The 20,868-nt window shown below is 40.9% G+C and overlaps 1 protein-coding gene across 1 annotated transcript; it reads left to right on the forward strand.

Annotated features, from left to right (window-relative positions):
* The first annotated feature begins 1,249 nt into the window (after nucleotides 1-1,249).
* On the forward strand, nucleotides 1,250-20,049 carry ZBTB21 (zinc finger and BTB domain containing 21). Its single transcript, XM_063345070.1, has 2 exons — nucleotides 1,250-1,359; nucleotides 11,845-20,049. Exons 1-2 carry the CDS (start codon nucleotides 1,265-1,267, stop codon nucleotides 15,032-15,034), a joined length of 3,285 nt encoding a protein of 1,094 aa, XP_063201140.1. The 5' UTR covers nucleotides 1,250-1,264; the 3' UTR covers nucleotides 15,035-20,049.
* The last annotated feature ends 819 nt before the right edge of the window (nucleotides 20,050-20,868 follow it).

Raw genomic sequence — 20,868 nt, forward strand, 5'->3', positions numbered from 1 at the left:
TTTCAACAAAAACAAGAGAAATCTTGTAATTCTATTTTAATACTTGGTTTTGACACATAAAGCCCTATTCAGGTATTTAATTCAAAGTGGATAATTTCCACGAAAAGCAAGCCTAAAGCAATGATAACATTCATTATAATTTTTCAAATCACAACAAGATGAACGAGTACAGCGGTTACAAAGGGTCGAGACAAGATCCACTGGCACCCGGGCACGTGCCTCCCTGACAACACTGGGAAGCGGTGGGCCAGCTTGCGAGGACACCACGTGCGTGCCACTAGAAGTTGAGCTCCTTCGCAAGCCGTGCTGGGCCTTCCCCCCTACATTGCAGAAAAACATGGATTAAAATTAAAAAAAAACAAAAATAAAAAAAAATGCTCACAACAAACCAGACTATTAAATTAGAACTGCAAATTAATGCTGCCCGCAGCGGTTACCCCTGCGCAGACCCCCTCCACCCATGGGGCCCGGACCAGGCCACGGGTGCGGGTTACCACAGTGTCACCCTAACCAAATCCTAATGCCACTGTCACCAGCCCATCAGTGACAACGGCCAAGGAAGGGGTGCAGATTACCACAGCGTCACCCTAAACAAACTCTAACACCACTGCCACCAGCCCACCAGTGGCACCAGCCAGGCAGGGGGTGCGGGTTATCACAGCCTCACCCTAACTGAATCCTAACGTCACTGTCACCGGCCCTCCAGTGACACCGGGCCGGGGCGCGGGGTGGGGGGGGGGCGCGGGTTACCACAGCCTCTCCCTAACCAGACTCTAACGCCACTGTCACCGGCCCAGCGGTGACACTGGCCCCAAGCCCGTGAGGTGCGCGGCGGGGCGGGTGGGGGACAACGGTGACCTATGTGTGTGTCGTCGTCCCCCCTCCCGCCGCGGCCGCCTCAGTTTCCCTCCCGCGCGCGCGCCAGGCCGTTACCGGGCTGGGGGGATGGGGACAGCCGGGGACGCGCCGGGGGACGCCGGCGTCCGGCGCCGTCCCCGCCACGCGGGCGGCCCGCGCCCGCGCGCACGCCCGAAGGCTGCCGCGCGCCGCGCTACCTGCGGGGGGAGGGGCGGCGGCGGCGGCGGCGGCGGCGGGTGGGGGGTGGGGAATCCCCCCTGTAACCGTCCCTGGCCGCCACCCTCCCCCGCCGCGCCAGCGCCTCGCCCCCCGCTCCCCCGCCGGCCAATCGGAGCGCTGCGCACGTGACGAGCGTTCCCTTCGATGACCTCATCCCTGGTGTGGGATGACGTCAAATTCAAGATGGATGGAATCACGGCGGCGGCGGCAGCGCGCGCGGGCGAACCCTGAAAGGAGGCGCCGAGGGGGGCAGCGGGGGGGGCGCGGCTGGCGGCGGAGCGGGTGAGTAACGGCCGCGTCTCGCGCCCGTTTCGGGGGCTGCCCGCGCCGCGTGGGTCCCCCCGTGTACAAAGGCGTCTTTTCCTGACGTAACTCTGAGGTGGTTGTTTTTTTTTTTTTCCCCTCCCCCCCCACCCTCCACAGCCACCACCGAGCGGGGCTGCGGTTCCCCGAGCGCCTCAATGCGCCTGCGCCGGTTACGAAACGCGTCTCCCCGGCCCCTCCTCCCCCCCCCCTCCCCACTTCCTCCCCGCGCATGCTCCCTCGAGCTTTGAGGAAACGGCTGCGGAGCGCCCGTTGCGCCGGCACGCGCCCGCCACATCGCCCGCCCGGGCCCGCCTTGCTGCGCATGCTCCGCTCCCGCCGTCCGTCGTTCTTCCCCCCCGCTCCCCCCACCCCTTCCCCGGGGGAGGCCGGAATTCCGCGGAACTGCGCCTGCGCGGCGGTAGCGCCGGTCGCCGCTTTCCCTTCACGGCGCATGCGGAGAGCGGGGCGGGGGGGGAAGGCACGCGTCCGGCGGGAAGGAGCGAGCGGCCGCGTGTGTCACCCCCCCCCCTACCTGCGCTGCGCCTCAGGAGGCGGTTGCGGCAAAGGCCGGGGCGGGTGGGGTGAGGGGGGACAGACGACGGGGAAACGTGGCGTCCCGTTGATACACCGGCGCTTCCCTCCTCGCCGCCTTGCGGGGCCGCGGCTGGGCGGCTCTACCCCGGGGCGGATTACCGGGTCGGCTCCCGACCGTCAAACATAGGGAGAGGATGCGGGAGGGCTGCCCCTCCGCGCCGTAGGCCTGCCCTGGTGTGTCTCGAAGGGGGAGCCGCGCTCGCCTGCACATTTCAGGGCGGAAGGCAATCCAGCAAGGTTCCTGCCACCTATAAGTACATGCAGGTATTAAACGCAGTGTAGTTTTACTAGTCCAGGCGCTCTTTGGGTGCATTATTCATGAGTAGGAAAAAGTACCGCTCATAGCCTAGTGGAAAAATGCTCTTGCGCTGTGTACCGGTGTGTGGAAGGTGTTTTGCCCGATCACAGCTGTCTAAGAGATATGTACTTTAATGCTCTTTAAAGTCCAAACTGCCGTTGTATGTCCAGATTGGACACGGCTTGTTGAAGTATCAAGCCTCAGGAAAACTTAGTCTAAAGTGGTTATTATGAGACAGGAAATATTGTGGAACTTTGTGTGCTGAGTGAGCTCTTCTTAATAATTAAATGGTACTTTAAAAACTATTCTGTTTTTCTGTTGTTGAACTCAGTGGAAGTAAGAGGTAGGTAGGCTGTAGGTGTAAGAAGAGATTGTGATGAATTACATAAACTCACAGCTTTTTGTGAGTACAGTGAAGATCTTGTAGTTAAGTTGTAGTTAATATTTTTATCCTTAGATGTTAATATGAAAATAGTTTGAGTTTTTTAAGTATTTTTGTACAACAAGGTTTTTGATATTAAATCAGGAGTAGTAAATATGTATTACAGGTAAATCTAGTACTGCTTTATGTTTGCATTGCCTGAACACTGCCACTTACAGTGTTCTGTTCTGACTTTTCTCAAACTGACAAACTAACTGCTTTGACTAAAATTTTCCACCAGGGTTATGCTGATGTTCTTGAGGGGAACTTCTGAGCAAACTTTTGCAACTGTTTTTATAAACCTGTTTGCAAAAAACAAATTATGTGGCCATCTCTTGGGTGGAAGGGGACCTGACATCCTTTTCTCTCAGAAGTTGTATTACCCATGTGCTCTACAGTTGTCATCTCGTAAGAAGATTTGGTTTACTCTACCTGTAGAAAATCCACCCAACCTGACTGGATCGTGAGCATTTAAAGAACTCAGTAGGGACTTGCAAGGTGATGTCACAGACTACAACCTCTGGAGTTTTCAGCTAGAATGTGTGCCAGACCAGGATTTATCAGGGGTTTCTCCAGCTGTGAGCTCCCCTGAGCCTGCTGGAGCCAAGATCACCCCTGGGAATCGGAACTGAGAGCGGGTAACCATGTCTCTTGCCCTCAGTGGTGCTCTTGCTCCTCCGCTAATTTCAGCACTTCTCTGTGATCCAACACAGGATTAAAGTTGTAATGAGTTGGGTGCTTTTTTAATGCTTAAGGTAACTTACCCTTTAGTATGTATTAGCACTCTTATTTAATATAAAAAGAGGCAATAGCTTGTAAGAAGTTCCTGAAGTCCTCTTTGTGCTGTATATTTAATGGTACACAAGTATAACAAATGTGAACGTCTATGCATCCTTTTCTTACTGTGTAGGTTCCAAGTGGCAGGGTGATAACCCTGTCAGTTGATACAAATTGTTTTATCTGCAAAACAGTGATAACTACAGGCTATAAACAAGTGTAGACTTACAGGGTAGAGGAAGGAGGAGCTGGGGAGAGGAAGTTGGGCTGTAATCAGCATATGGTTTGTACTGCACTGCGAGGTACTATGCTGTGAGTCACACGCTGCAGTTGCAGCTGTTTCCAGCTCTCATTAAAAGAAATTCTCAACTTTTGAGCAATTGAGCTATTTCATAATGAACTCTGCTACATTTAATGATCTGAGATCCTAGGAAGGGGGAAAAAAAAATCTTTAGAGGCAGCGAAATCATTTGTTGCAAGCGGAAAGACTGCAGTATGCTCTGCTTTAAAATAGATATTCTGTGCAGACGGAGTTGCTTTCCCTGAATGTTTATGGTGTAGATTTAATATTAGTCTATGTACTGTAATATTTTTTCATATTTTTTCCTTAATGATAATATTTATGATAGCAATTCTCTTATATTGTCTTTTAATCAGCAGTGAAATAAAAAAACCCCAATGTATTGTCTTTGCTTATTGGCTATTTTGTGTATTATGTTGTTCTAGAATAGCTCAGCCATATTATGAACAAGGAAAGAAAGTGTTGAGCAGCCTTTCTACATTTATTGCACCTCCACTACTACCCCTGTCAGTTCAGCAGTCTTACAGACCATCAAAAATAAAAAAGTTTTAAAATCACCTTGTCCTGATTGTTGGGGGGGGTTTCCCTCTGATATTTAGTGAAACACCAGACCTTTGTTGTACAAAATCTTTCTATACAATCTGTGATGAAAAGACATGAAAAATCCTCTGGCCAAATAATTAAAAAAAAATGTTGTGAAATTTATCCTTTTATAGTAATTCATATACAATTAAATTGCATTCTTTGGTAAAGGAAGAAATATTTTTTCATTTTTTGTCTTGGAGCATTAATCTTCTTAGGCATGGTCTATCCTGCATCAGCACTTAACAGTGTGAGTAATCTGTAGGTTGCAATTTGTTCTCAGTAGTCTCTTTGATAAATTGTGGTTAGCTCAGGGACAGCTCTCACATGGGGGACAGTGAGTGTCCCTGCCACCCCCTTGCCCCCCATCCCTCCCACTCACATATTTCCCTCCAGTGTTCATGCATAGGCCAGCACCAAACCTCACACCACAATACACTGGAACTAGGGATGTACCAGTAATCCCAGTTGCGTATATGTCCACCAGCTAAAAAAAAAACATTAGAGCTACTTTGGGGTGAACTATTTGGCATTCTGATCTGAATACATTTGTGAGTGTCTTCAGATAATTTTTCAAAAATTATGTACTTGGTACAGTAAATATCCCTCAGAGAAATCCTTTTAAAGTGAAATAAGAAACATGGATGGAAAGGCAGTGGAAATACTGTGATTTCTAATCACCATTTGCCACAACCTAATCTACCTGTCACAACCAAGAGGAATTAGTTTATTTTGTGCCAGGACATAACTCTGAGTACACTCCTTCACCTATTGAGGTCAATGGCCAATACCCCAGAAGTTCGGTAAGAGTAGGACCAGCTCCTTTCTCATTAATACTCTTGAAGAAAAAATATAGTGGTTTTGTTCATGGAGGAGGATTTTTAGTGTTTTTTTTTCAAAAAGGGGTGTGAGACGTTGCTTGCCTCCAAATGCACGTGGACCTTGAGTAAGCTGAAAATCTTCCATGTGCTATTCATGACCTCGTAAATCTCTTATGTAAAACTCATGTAAAATTGCTGTTGTCTTTATCCTTTTACAGTATCCTATATTGTCTTCACAGTATCTTGCCCATAATTAATGAAGGCTGAATAAAGGTGATGGCTGAATGGAGGCTTTGGATCCCTTCAGTGGGTGGAAGATACCAGTGTTCCCTAAATCATAAGTTTCTCACTTGGCAGTTTTTTAGGCTTGGCTTTTATATTAGTTCTAGATGTTTCAGATTAAAAGCATGACTGTTTTCCCCCATCTCTAGTTTTCTTATAGAAACCTTAGTGTAAATGCAATTCTGTTCATAGAAAAATACATTATAGGGGTATAATTGGTTTCTCTTCCCATCTAGAATATTCTGTGCCTGTAAAAAGCACCTTTATATTAATAGAAATATGCCCACAATTAGGGTTTGTCACTTTCACTATACCAGCAAAATTAAAATCAGTATGTAAACAAGATTTTATTGTGAATTGGGCTGGTTAAACAAAGAAAGAGTAGCTCATACAGTAAAGCAGATGACTGAATATTATTCAGTTTGGTAAGTACATCTTGGCATTACCAAGTCAACCTGTAGAAAGAATGCAAGCATACATGTTTGATGTGTGTCTTCCCTTCTTCAAATTCTTGATTTCATATGTTTCTGGGAATGAGCTTTTAGTAGATGTTTGAATGTATATTCTGACATCAAGCCTTTAGGTCTTGTCCCATCAGGGAGTTTAATGGCAATGTTACTCAAGAGAACAAAAAATGAAGAACTCCTTTGGGAATGGAGTTTTCAAACTTTTTAATTTGTTGATTTAGTTTACAGCAGTTTGGATGATGAGTTACACACTTTTCAGTTGAGGAATGGAGGCCAGGACGAACAGTGTTTGATGCGTTTTAATCTTCTTGAGCTCTTTCAAGAAGAATGGGAAAAGCTCACAGCCAGAGCACATTCCTGCCCTCTCCCTTACATCCAGTAGTTGTGCAATCCCATGGTCAGCTGTATCAGTTTACTGATCAGACAGCAAGCTCGTCCTTTCTTAGAGGGGGAGGAAACATGGACTGCTCCTCGGAGGAGCAATTCCCGGTTAGATTGGGCTGAGAGTAAGATGAAGTTGCACCCTTAGCTGTGCAATTTGTTGTAAACAGGAGCAAGAAGGACAAGCGGGGCTTTGTGGTGTTACTCTAACACCTTGTAGTTTGCTGCAAGTCAGGAGCTATTCTGAGGGTCAATTGGTGAAACTACGGGTGTGATCTGAATGTGAAAAATAGCCTCTAATTTCTAAGAAAATTTCTAGTCTGTATCAGGATAACTGCTAATTATTTGTCTCTAGTGGAGGGCAAAATAGAGAGACTGCACAATATTACAGAATTTCTTCTTTTCGTCTCCCTAAATTTCCGCTTCTGTATGTGTGGAGGGTAAGTAGTTGGAAATTAATACATCAATTTCACACACTAGCAAATATATTATTTATCCAATTTTATAGCTGTCTTCATACCAGTGAGTCTCTCCTTGTTGCTGACCTGTTGGAAATTAAAAACAATTGTCGTCATGGAGGAAGTTCGCAGTATTGTCTGCAGTGGAAAACAGCAATAGCAGTTGAAATCACATTTCATTAAATCCAGGAAGAGAGAATCCCTGAATTTTACAGCAAGAGATTACTCAAATATTTAGTCAGAAAAAGATTACAAAAGTGCAAACAATCTTGCTCTGCAGGTTTGGAGCTTTTACATATAGCTTTTGGGGGTGTGTAGGGGTGTGTGTGTTTAAATATATATGGACTGTAAGAGAGTACCTGTGTTGTTAACACAACATGGGATAAGAGGGATTTGATAAACTGCTGTCAAACTCAAATAATAAAATCCAGCATAGGATACTTGAATTTTAAACAGTGTAGGTTTCCTTTGCATCTGGGCTCTTGATGAGTAATGGGACTCTTTTCCCCCCCTTGTGTCTGAAATAGCACATGAGTTATCAGAGCCATCGAATTGTCTGCAAAAGAGGATTGTGCAGTCACAACTGAGTGCAACATTCCGGCATTTACCTGCCCAAACCACAGTGATACCCCCAGAAGTCACTTGTATTTCTTGGCTGAGTTTTATAATCCATGTTTCTTTGGATTTTTTAGTGGGTTTAACCCCCACCACACTTCTTACGTATGTTTTCCCTGTTGAAACCCCTGTTGTCTCCCTTGTTGCCTATCTGTCTCCTCTGTGTGCATTTTCTCCTCCTTCCTTGTATTCTCTGCTTCTAACTGCAGTTTCTCACAGCCCTGGCGCCTCCTTGCTGCAACATTGCTTCTCATTAAGTGTTTCAGAACATTGTCTTTCCCACTGCCACCCCCAACATGCTATTAACATAGCTTTAGCTGACAGCTGTGTTGTTATAATGGAAGTCAGCAGGCAACATCAACATCTTATTTTAGTTGCTTGTGTATTTGCAAGTGTAAGCTCTTATGCTGAATTTTTTCACATAAATGTCTGCCTGATTCTATTTGTAAAGTTTCAGCATCGGTGACTTCATTGTTTCTGAAAGTGAAGTTTCAGATGGGCAAAGCTGATTGAACAACTTGCTGACAAAGAACGGATAGTTTTCTGGCTTCTCTTGCTGCGACTCTGGCGCTCGTCTGACCTCTCAGTGAGCTGATGAAGCTCCTAACCTATAAAATAGCAAACATATAAAAAAGCAGGGTTGGTTTTGTTTGTTTTCAGCTTCATTTTAGGGAAGGTGAAATGAGCATCAGAGCTGGTGAAAGGAAGAGGAGGGTACCATGGGGCTGGGAGCAGGCGATGTGAGAGTAAAGGGCAGAGAAAAGGAAGGGGAACTACCACTTCAAATGCGGGTAGCTGTAGAAGATCAATAGACTGCTGAGCCAAAAAATAAGCTTTTTCACCCTTTCCTTGTGAAGACCTTCCTGAGTAGAGATTTTCTTTTTTGCAGAAAGTAATTTTGAAATAGTAGAGGTGTTTTTTTCTATCCTTGTTCAAAAAATAGATCTCGTAGCAAATATGGTACTTACGTCTCTGAAAGCCAGTTTGCTGAGATCAATAGAAGGGCTATTGAAGATTGACACTAAAATCTCTTTCTGGTCTCCCCAAGGAAGGCTGCAGGTGCGCCTGCTCCACTTGCCCTTCCTGGATCTTGTGGTCACTGTTCCTCCTGAGGACCAGCAGCTGCTATAGCATGTGGCACCTGAACACAGACAATGGGAGATTTTCTGGTATGCTCCTACTGTACTTGATGTCACCCGAACTTCATGGAAGGAAAAAAGAAAGAACTTTGTTTCCAGTCAGTAGTGAAGACAGAGGGGGAAAAATGGTTGTAGACAACAGGAGCAGATTATCTGGAGGAAAGAGTTCAGGTAGCTAATGGCAAAATAATCTTCATCTGAGGAAGTGTGATTCCTCAAACACCTGGAATCAAATCTAGTATTACAGGAGACTGACATATTTCTGTTATCTACACAGTAACTAGGCACACCTTTTGTGTCAGGGCCGAGTGCAGTCAGCCGAGCATTGGCTTTGATGGCAAATGGTTGGAAGGAGTTCCTGCCTTCTTATAGCTGCTTTCTGCCTCTTTGGTTACACCAACGCATTCATTCTTGAGATTGCGGTTTAATATAAAAATTGACCAGCATTTGAAAAGAAGTGTTATTTGGTTTTGGTTCATTGTCTGAACTGCTGTGTAATGCAGGCCTGCAAATATTTGTACAGGCATAGCTGAGGGAGTGAAATGCCGTGTGCAGATAAGACGAACAAAAGAGAGTAGGAATGTCTTGGATCAACTTTGTTACTGAAAAGTGTTCATGTAGTGAAATTTTAATACATTGTACATTTACTCTGGTAATCTTTTGGGGTTTTTTTACATCTAAGTATCTCAGACTTTCAGATGATCTGTGTAAACGTGTTAAAATGGTTCTGCAAACCAGTTCCGGTTTTGTTTCCAGGATTAAAGCTGCCTTTGCAGGATTAATTTGGTCCCTTGCCATTCGTGTTTGTTGCAGCCTTGGTTACTGTTAAAGTGACAGAGTTACATTGCACCCAAGAGCTTCTGCCTCCTTCACTGCACAGAAGAGGCTGTGATCTGAGAAAGAAAGGAAGGATTGTAGTGGGATGCTTATCTTTGTCTTGTTTAATGTAATAAATTGAAGGTGTTCTATGAATAAAAAAGGAGAATGTGGAAAGAAGGATGGGTGACTATTGGATTCCGCTTTAGACATGAAGATTTTACACGTGTCTTTACTAATGGCATTCCCGTGTTACCACGGACAAAGGAATGCATAGTAATTACATGGCGTTTATTCTGTGAGTGTTTTACACAAGACACAAGGTCTGGGTAAAGCAGACTAAAATGAAGATTTGAAAACATTTCAAAACATTTGACTAATATACTCCTTTCCCACTGTGTCCTTGAAGTGTGAGTTCTGCAGCAACCTCTATTGAGTGTCTCTAAAATACCATTTTAGTTCAAGTTTCCTTCATAATCACCCTGTTGATCTGTTACCTCCATATACCATGTTGCAGCTTGCATCACAGATGAATTGCCTTGAGTTTGCAAACTCAATTTCTTTCAGGTGAAACTAAAGGAAAAGATGCATTCGTGCAATGGTTGTGCTAATAACACTCCAAGTGTTAATGGGTGCACAGACCATGAGACTGGATTAGGGCCAGACCCCACCACTTTAGCTTGCAGTGGCATCCACAAAGGAGATAGGTAGTGCACAGTCCTCAGACAGTACTTTTAAGCAAAACATAGAAAGCAAACCAAAACAGATTGGTTTCTCAAATTCATAGAAGCTTGACTGCTTTGCTTTTTTTAGATGGAGGTGGGGAGGATTATGCATTACATCTGGGGTGAATTAAGGATAAATAAGTGTTTATGAAACAACACTGCAAGACACTGAAGCACTCAGTGAAGAGACAGATCTGATGAGGAAACAGAATTTTGCTTTTGCTATTGCTCTGACACTGTTAATTTATTTGGTAATTTCTGGTGTAGAAGTGTAGCTCAATCCTATGATATGATCAATGCCCTAAGACACTTTATGCAGCAACCTTTAAGTCATTTCTCAATAACACCAATTTAGACCTTGATCGTTTATGTATATCCATTAGTTTTAAGATTTACCACCCCTATTTATTAATTATGGGGTTACAGCTTCTTAACATTGTTTTTTTATTTTGATAAACTTTTCGGTTTTGCTTGTAAGCAAATAGTGAAACCTTTCTGTTGTGGTAGCATACATCATGTATAAATATCTAAAGAGTAGTTTGTCAACTGAGCCGTAAAAAGAAGAGAATTGCTTTTAACGGACACACCATTGGCTTGTTTTACTACCACCATAGACGAAAATAATGTAAAATTCTTACAGGTTAACTTGAACAGAATTGTAAAAGTGTACCTGGAAAAAAAAAAAGAAAATCAGATATTGCTGGTATTGCTGGTTTCTGTGTGTGTGCATGTGCACAGATATATAAATTTCAGTTCATGCCACAGAAGTTGTTTGTTTAAACTGACTTAAAAGCTGATTCTCTTCTTTTATTAAGATCTAATCAGGGGCAGTCTATGGAGTTATTGAGACATCCTGCAGTATGGAGTGGGCTCTGTTTTGAAGCATTTGGAACGTGGGGATTTCTGCACTGGAGTTTGAGTTTATTGTACTCTTGGATGCACCCGAGGGTAGCTGTTCCTCAAGTACATGGGTTGTGGGCATAAAGTGCCCACATGCTAATTCATGCTAATGAATATGATGGGTTGTTTAGTTCTCTGGTTGCTTTTAATCTAGAACAAAGCAATGCAGGGATACTTTAGTTATAATTGTGAAATTTCCAACAAACCAGATACTGTCAGTGCAGTTCTAAGTGACAGATTTGATAGCTAGAAGTATATATTAACAACATTTACTAAACATAAGCAAGCGTGATGAATTAATCTAGATTACAAACAGTAATCCTGCTTCCTTCTCCATCCCCAGTATTAATGCCCTTTCCATCATCCTATTAAAAAGGACAACAAAACCCCGTTAATTTGTTTAGTCAGCAGGAGACTGTCAGGTTTGCTTAGTCTCACAAAGGTGAGTTAGCATAACTAAGCCTTAAATATCCGAGTCAAGAGTTTATCAATGGAGTTGTCAAGGTGGATATTGATAAAGCTGAGAAAAAGACGGTCAAGAGTGAAACGATTGAACTGTTCCTTCATGTGAACCAGGTGTATTGCAGGAAGAGAACACAGTCCCCTCAGTTAGTTAGGTGTAATATTCTTGGTGTAAGATCACTGTTTAACAGTGTATTTGAAAGTGGGTACGTGAGCTGGTTCTTCTCGTGCCTGTGCATCTGTTGGAGCTAATAGTGTTGTTTTAGTTCCCATACCTTTCCCCCAAACAAGCTGTTTTCTTCAGCTCTGTTGATGGTGATTTAGCCAGTTTATGACGTACAGAGGGATTAGTGTGTTTACTTTATCTCTAACAACTGTTCACGTAAGGCAACCTACAACTTTTTTTTGTTGTTCTTTTTCAGGAACATCAGAATCATGGAGGGGCTCTTGCATTACATAAATCCAGCACATGCCATTTCACTTCTAAGCGCGCTGAATGAGGAGCGTCTAAAGGGACAGCTGTGTGATGTTGTTCTTATAGTAGGAGATCAGAAATTTCGAGCTCATAAAAATGTTCTGGCTGCCAGCAGTGAATACTTCCAGACTTTGTTCACAAATAAGGAGAATGAGTCTCAGTCGGTGTTTCAACTCGACTTTTGTGAACCAGATGCTTTTGATAATGTATTAAACTACATTTATTCTTCATCCTTGTTCATTGAAAAAGGCAGTCTTGCAGCTGTGCAAGAACTGGGCTACAGTCTTGGAATATCCTTTCTTACAAACATTGTTTCTAAGAGTCCTCAAGCTCCTTTTCCAGCTTGCCCTGTTAAGAAAATACTGTATCAAGATGAAGACGAAAGTAGTTCTCAGAAGAGAAGTGTCATTGTCTGTCAGAACAGAATTGAAGCACAAGTGAAAAGTATAAATCAAACACAACATGATTTAAGCCATACTTCTAAACCTTCACCCTCTGTTGCTGTCAAAACTAGCACTAGACCACAAGTAACAAAACCAACTGAAACCCTTCACAACTTATCGCTGACTGAAAGGAGATGGCTGAAAGAAAGCCCTGTGAGCTATACCAAGCTTCATGAAACTTCTGGAACTGTGGAGGATCAGAGCAGAGGTGGTTTAGTGAAAAGGAACACAGTATTGCCTCAAATGCCTTTAGCAGAGAAAGAAATTGCAAGCGATGAACCAGGAAGCAGTGGTCAGCTTTTAAGAGGAAAGGCTGCAGAGATGTCATTAAAAAGGCTGCGTCCACCAGTCCTGTCTCTGCGTGGCACATCAGAATCTACATTTCTGTTGCGAGAGGCTGGAAAAGGAATTGGTCAAGGTGAAGACAGGAATTTGCTGTACTACTCAAAGTTAGGGCTAGTAATCCCATCTAGCGGATCTGGTCCAGAAAACCAAAGTATTGACAGAAGTGGGCCACTTGTAAAAAGTCTCCTTCGAAGGTCACTGTCCATGGACAGCCAGGTTCCTATTTACTCACCTTCTGTTGACCTAAAACCTTCACAGGTGTCATCATCCTCCTCGCCGGGAACTAATGATTCCCAGAAGACATTTAATATTGTATCTCAAAAGTCATCCGTGAAGGAGTCATCAGAGAAGTTAGTCTTAGATGAAAAACCACAGGTAATACACCCACATCGCCTTAGATCTTTCAGTGCCTCTCAGTCAACTGATAGGGAGGTTGCCTCCCCTCTCACAGAGGTGCGAATAAAAACTGAACCTAGCAGTCCACTTTCAGATCCTGCCGAAATAATAAGAGTTACAGTGGGTGATGCTTCAGCATCGACAAATAAAGACTTTCCTTTTAAAACTGAGGATGATCATAAGGAACCAAGTAGACTTCCAGCAAAAAGGAGGTTTCAAGCTGATAGAAGACTACCATTTAAGAAACAGAAGGCGGATGAGCAGGGTTCTCCTGGGTCAGAAGATAACTTTGAGGAAGGCTCAAGCCCTACGCACCTTGATGCTGATTTTCCTGATTCTGATGTCAGTAAAGATGAATACAGTGAGATGGAAGAAGCAAGACCAAATAAAAAATTCAAATGCAAACACTGCCTTAAAATTTTCCGATCAACAGCAGGTCTTCATCGTCATGTTAACATGTATCATAATCCGGAAAAGCCCTATGCTTGTGACATATGCCACAAGAGATTTCACACAAATTTCAAAGTGTGGACGCACTGCCAGACACAACATGGAATTGTGAAGAATCCCTCACCTGCTTCCAGTTCACATGCTGTTTTGGATGAAAAATTCCAAAGAAAACTGATCGATATAGTGAGAGAGAGAGAAATTAAAAAAGCTCTAATAGTTAAACTAAGACGTGGCAAGCAAGGTTTTCAGGGACAGTCTGCTTCACAAGCACAACAAGTCATCAAAAGGAATTTAAGATCGAGAACCAAAGGAGCCTATATTTGTACCTACTGTGGGAAAGCTTATCGTTTCCTCTCACAATTTAAACAGCACATAAAAATGCACCCAGGGGAGAAACCAATTGGAGGAAATAAGGGTCCTAAGCAGAAAGATCATGCTCATATTGAAAGTCCAGTAGAAAGCAAAGAGGTTTATCAGTGCCGTCTCTGCAATGCTAAGCTCTCTTCACTTATTGAACAGGGAAATCACGAGCGACTCTGTAGAAATGCTACTATCTGTCCTTACTGCGGCGTTAGATTTTCTTCTCCAGAGCTGAAGCATGAGCATGAAAGCAAGTGTGAATACAAGAAGCTTACTTGTCTTGAGTGTATGCGTACCTTCAAATCATCCTTTAGTATTTGGCGTCATCAAGTTGAAGTTCACAATCAAAACACAATGGCTCCATCAGAGAACTTTTCTTTACCTATCCTGGATCATAATGGAGAAATAACTAGTTCGTCAAGATTGCCTCCTCAGTCAGAGTCCAATAAAATGAACAATTTTGTTACTGCAAAGGAAGATGGTGTATTCAGTGATTCGTCAGAACAAATAAATTTTGATTCTGAAGATTCCTCCTGCCTACCTGAAGACTTAAGTGTATCCAAGCAGTTTAAAATTCAGATCAAAGAAGAGCCTGCAGATGATATAGAAGATGAGGTAACTGAAACGAGCAGAGAACCTAAGGAAGTAATCTCCAACAAAGATGCTGGTTTGTGGCCCTGTGAAAAGTGTGGGAAGATTTTCACTGTACGCAAACAGCTGGAGCGTCACCAAGAGCTCTTATGCTCTGTGAAACCATTTATTTGTCATGTGTGTAACAAGGCCTTCCGAACCAATTTCCGTCTGTGGAGTCACTTCCAGTCTCACATGTCACAGGCCGCAGAGGAGTCCACAAATAAAGAGCCTGAGATATGTCCACCAGCTAATTCCCCGTCACCACCACCCTTACCTCCACCCCCACCCCTCCCCAAAATCCAGCCTTTGGAGCCTGATAGTCCGACAGGCTTGTCTGAAAGCTCCACTACTACTGAAAAATTATTCGTACCGCAGGAGTCAGATACGCTCTTCTATCATGCTCCACCACTGTCAGCAATCACGTTCAAAAGACAATACATGTGTAAACTCTGTCATAGGACTTTTAAGACAGCTTTTAGTCTTTGGAGCCATGAACAGACACACAATTAGCTTTAACAGGTACCTTAAAAAGCTAGTTCAGTGGAGGCTGTGTTCAGGATTTCAGATGTATGCCATATAAACTAGAAATCTAAGAGGATCAAAATAACAACGACAGCGACGAAAAATTTGGAATTTGTGATGCTGCTTGGATTTGAAGATTAAGGTAAACTAACTTGGTTAGTAGGTAGAAAGCAGAGTAATTTAAAATACTGTGGTCTGGGATCTAATAGTAACAGAATAATTTTTATTTCATTTAACACTGAAATATGATCACATCTGGATTGTATGCATGGATCTTCATCCTGTGATGTTGGTGTGTGCGTGTGTATTATATATAAAGTTATATATTAAATGAAAGAGCAACAACAATTTGGATTCTAACTGTGAGTTTATAGTAGTGAAATACTGTAATCAACTTCATTAATTTTTTTTTTTTTTTAATAAAGACACCAACACACAAGCTCCATATAAATAGTTGCCATACACTTGCAGTTAGGGAGGAAGTGGATGGAGTGTCTTGCTGTATTGACTTAGGTCTTAGAAACCTTTAGCAATAACAAATAAACCTCAAGTTTGAGTAATCCTGATGTTGTTGGATATGAATGTTTGATATTTTAAGGGAACATAGAATTGTTTTGTTGTTATATGGAACTTGTGCAAATTAAAATAGAATCTAAAGTCAGCAATATTATTACTAAGATTTTATATAAAAAAGTAGCAGCAAGCCTGCTTTCAGCCATTTAATTATGTTTCTAAGGAAAATTGGGGGAGGGGGTACTTTGCTTTATATAACGTCCCAAAGACTAATTTACTACAGATACTTCGGTAGCTAAAGTCATTGTAGTAACAGCCATCATAATGCAAATGGTACTGTTTATAATATGAACTAAGACTGAATGGATGTCAGACAAGTTTCATAATTTTGTTTCCACTATTTGTACAACTGTTTGTAATTCTAACTACAAAGGAATGTATAACTATTAAATGAAAAAAGAAGAGAGCTCATTAAGGGACAGAAGCTGAGTTGTGTTCCTACATACAGTAATAAGGTTGGCCATGAGTATAAAGATGTGTTTTAACAAAAACTAAAAATGTAAATATTTATATAGACACCTGTATAAATGAAGAAGTATGTATTTGAAATTTGTATTAAGCATACATATCCAGCTCAAAGCAGAGGAAAAACCATCACACTACAATCACTGCATTTTACGAATACAGTGCATAGAATATTTCTTTCTGCTGCTTTCTATAATTTGTGATACTGTGTTGCAATTTTCTAATTTGTTGAAAATCGTGGTAATAATGGGCTGCAGATATTCTGTGTGGTTCCATTATTTTACCTCAAATCACAACTGGAGCATTTAGTGTAAGTGGTATCATAAATATTTACCAGAAGCTATAGTAAGGGTCCAAAATTATTCTGTAAGTAAAAGAAAATATTTACGCAGAAGTAGGTGGTAAACAGTGAAAAATTCTGCTAGAATTTAGACTTAATGGAGTGGTGATGGACTAAAGTGAACAAAAATGATGCAAAACAGTATTTATGATCCTGACCAACTTTACCCCATGTGGGTTGGGAGAGGGGGATGGCATTCCACGCTACCTAGTCTGAGCCCAGTCTGCGCTGCTTGGTGAAAGCAGCAGGAATTTGGTCACCAGTTTCAGGGTTATCAGGAGTGAGGCTTTAATTGTGTATGTAACCATGAATTTTTTTTCAGCATCCCAAACTTGAAAGTAAAAAGAATTGCAAGCTGACACTAAGATTTAGCAAAATTAAGCACAAGTGTAACTCCTGAGAATCTGAGGATGAGCATCCTTAGCTAGGCACACACAGGAGTAGATTTTTCTCAGTGAAAGCCCAAGTGTGCTACCATTTTTTTTCCAACAGAATTTTGTTTAAAAGAATTGGCTCAGGATGGACCCCTGACTTTTTTTCAGCTTCCAAAAAAATATCAAGCATCTTCTGTTTCATTTTTGATTAAAATCTGGAATTGTTACTTAATACTTCTAATAGTAACATGTCCTTTTTTGTCCTCTTTCAGGCAAATTTTATCTGAATATGATTACGCTAATTTGTTAGAATATCAATCAAACTCTTTCATTTACATTGCAATTAAAATAAGGTACTTGTTCAATAGTTACATTTCTAGTTACTTTTTTATTGCATCTAATAAGACTAAATTTTTTTCTTGCCAGAAACAATTTCAAAATAAAATGGTTATTGCATTTAACCTGGTTTAACAAAATCAGAAAAACATAAAGCTGCGCTAATTATCATTTAAATGTACGTAAGGAATCTGTGCATATAAAATAGAACAGGGTTTTGTAAAATGGTTCCTAAGTTTTCACCAATGATTCCTCTACGCAACAGTCTGAAAGTTGATATGTAGCCTTCGAAAAGTCAGCGTGCTTTCTAGACGAAGGTGGCAACTAGTTCAGCTGTGTCATAGTCATCTAACTTCCAGCTGGGATTCTGCTATGTGATATGATGATAAATTCCACACACTTTAAATCAAAAGCTTGTGCAACATCTTTGAAGAAACCTTACCTTTTTCCTAGTATACTATGTATTATAAAAAAATCCATAAAATATTTTCGGTCTAAATAGCCTCCTTCTAAGTTTTTCTTTAGTTGTTTGTTGGTTTGGTTGTTTTTAAAGTTTGTTTTTTTTAACTTTGAGCGTGTTCTGTGCGTTTTTTTAAATTCAGTTCCTGTTGTTTAGTAAAGAAATTCAGGATCTCTGAAGTTTAATATGAGATGTTTATATAGCAGTTCTGGTTTTCTATTAGCTTTTATACAGTATCTTAAAAAGCCCTTGATAGAAGTGTTTATTTTGGAGGATACGGAATAAATATGCTTCCACTTATATAACTTTAATATATGTTTTAAAAGTTAAATTATGAAAAAAATGTTAGTTGCTTGTTTATAAATAAAGGTCTTTTGAAGAGTGTCTAGTTTGGCCACAGACAAAATAAAAGGCAAATTTATTGATATAAAAACCTGTCTGCATCATATCTTGTTTAATTTTGTAGCCGTGTACTAAAGTGATACAAAGTTAGAGGTCTTGTTAAATATAAAAAATGTTTTGCTTTTTTTTCTTAAAATTTGTGACAGGAATGTGCAGATGTTTTAATATATAGATTAGAATCTTTAATTCTTTCTTTTTTTGCTATTTTTATAATCTGTCAGATAAATCTCAGAGAACTATCCTGCTTCAGTGGAAGTACAGTGGAACTTCCATTGCATTTAAAAGGAGCAGGGTCGAGCCATGAAATGTATTTTGTTTTGGGACTTTTTTTCCTTTCAGGCACTGTGTTGGCAAAGCATCTAAGCCTATGGTTAAATTCCATTGAGATCAGTCTTAAGGTTTTTTTTAAACATGTGCTTAAGTTGCTAAATTGGGACCATGATCAGCCATTGAAAGTGAGCAATGGCAGAAAAATATATCCAGATTATCTTTTTTAAGTCTTAGAACTAAAAGTTAAAATGAATTTTCCTCTACGTGAAACCTGTCTATACAGCTAGGGTATAATTCCGTCATTTTACAAAAATCAAAGGACATGAACCAGTGATAATACCGTCTCTACTTCTTGTATCTGCGCTTTTCTGTGGGTGACACTAGAGTTTGTCTTGTGTATTTCAGAATGGAGATGTAGCCTTATCTGTGAACCAAAACACAGCTGTAAGAGACTTGTTCCTGCATTTCCTATTTTGGCAGGCCTTCTAGTGACATCCAGTAGAATTTTTGTCTGATGTTGTTTGTTTGGTTTTTTTCCCCAAGTAGGGCATGCGGGTTTGGTCTGAAGCTACATGTACTCTGTTTTTGTTCCAAGCTTCCAGTGATAAAACTAGAAGTTCCTCACATGGGATAAGGACAGACTATGCCTACCTTCTTGGCACTAACAATGAGGGTGCAAATATATGGCATGAGCCTGTAATCTGGCATGTGCCTCTACTGTTCAATAAATTGTTTACATTTTCCTACCAGAAGATTTAGATAAAAATCAAAGCAAGCTTAGGGATTTGGTTTTTTTAAATGTTGCTGTTAATGAATCAGTGTTAAAATCTTTTTTTGTTGTTGTTGAACACAGCCTGATAGTATTTTTTAATGTCATTGATTCTTGTTTATTTAAAATGACTTGTGAAAAACTGTACTATAACTGTTGTACATAAAGGGACACTATCAAGAGAAAGGTTGTATACAGTAAATGTACTTATCTGTATTAAAAATACTTGATATTAATAAAATCAAAGAAAAACATTGATTGACTTATAACACTTGCTGCTTGGGCATGAAAATGCCTGTTAAGGGCATCCTCAGTTCTTGCAAGGATGTCTGAAAAACATGTCTGAATTCTGTGGGCTGAGCTTATTTTTCACGTTGCTTTTTCTCTTGCTATTCCAGAAAAATGGACTCAATCCACTTTTCCAGTTTCTCAGTGATACGCATTACCTTTTAAAGACACAAGCTTCCCACTACTGCAGCAGCATCTTTTTAAATTAAAATATGTACATAAAACCAGAACAAAATATGTTTTTGCAATGTAACATGCAAGATACATATACAGTACACATTTTAAGGCTTATTCTTGACAGTGTCCCTTTTTAAAAAGCAGGAAAATGGGATCACTTTTAGTGCTTGGGTACAGGGGAAGAGTTTCCTACAGTTTCTAGAAACTGGAATTATCCAATATATTTGCTATAGAATTTTCCAATTAGTTACACAAAATCACTTGTCATTTTAAAGGATTATAGAGGTAAGACAAAAGAAGCTGGTTTTATAATCCTGTATACCTTATAGTCATTGTATATCAGTTCAATACACCGGTGTTGAATTTTGATTAAGGATGGGTTTTTACTTTTTTTAGGACTGAGACTTAATAGCTTAGGGTTACTTTTTCTTTAATGTAATGTAAATCCATTGCTGCTTTGTACAACTTTTTCTACTGTGTGTTTTCTTTACTTAGATCTTGACTAAGAAATATTGGCGTCCAATAAACTTACACTTTGTTTCTTTTGAATTACTGTGTCGTATACTGGAATCTCTTGGCAAAGTGTGATCATAGAATCATGTTATTGTACGTACCATTGTGTCTGTGGGATGGGAATTTTGTTTATAAAAGAGCATCTTTTGATCTGTTTGTTGGATGTAAATGATAGTTTTTTACATTACTGAAATAATGGCTTTTGTTTGTTTTAATAAGTGCCTCACTGAATCTTTCACTGCAATATGCAAGAAAACCAACTGCTCTAGACAGTCTCTTAAAAATTTGAGCACAGCCCAAATTCTGCTTCCTGTGCCATCACTGATTCAAATTGGGCTTTGTGGAAGCAAGGCTACTTCAACTGAGTATCTCTTTCATCTAAAACTGGATTGAAGCAGGTGTTTGAAAATACACTGTCAGGAGTGTTTATGGTATTTTGCAGTGCTCTCATCAAAAGCAGTTTTGCTGCATGTGTTTTCCCTTTTCAAAAACCCTTCCGTGAGAATATAGTGTCCGGATTCCCATGATGCAGAAAATGATCTCTGTATCTTTTGGGAACAGGGTTTATTAGGCTCCTCTCTTTGAAGTAGATGAGACTGTCTTTGTAAACTCTTAGTCTAGTTTTCTCAACTTCGTGGACTCCGTATTTGCTGTCCTTTGCCATTTTTAATTCGTGCAGTTTGGTTCAACCCATTGACCAGTTTCACTCACATTTAATAGAGGAGACAAGGTCTCAAGAGTTAGTCTCCCAACAAGTTTCATAAAAATCACTGACTGGGTAGCAAAGAATGGCCTTAGTGGGAAGGATAAGATTTGCAGCGAGAGCATGTAGTGAACAGTTATCTGTGCTTTCTA

The sequence above is a fragment of the Chroicocephalus ridibundus genome, chromosome 1, assembly GCF_963924245.1.
Source record: "Chroicocephalus ridibundus chromosome 1, bChrRid1.1, whole genome shotgun sequence".
Lineage (NCBI taxonomy): Eukaryota > Metazoa > Chordata > Aves > Charadriiformes > Laridae > Chroicocephalus > Chroicocephalus ridibundus.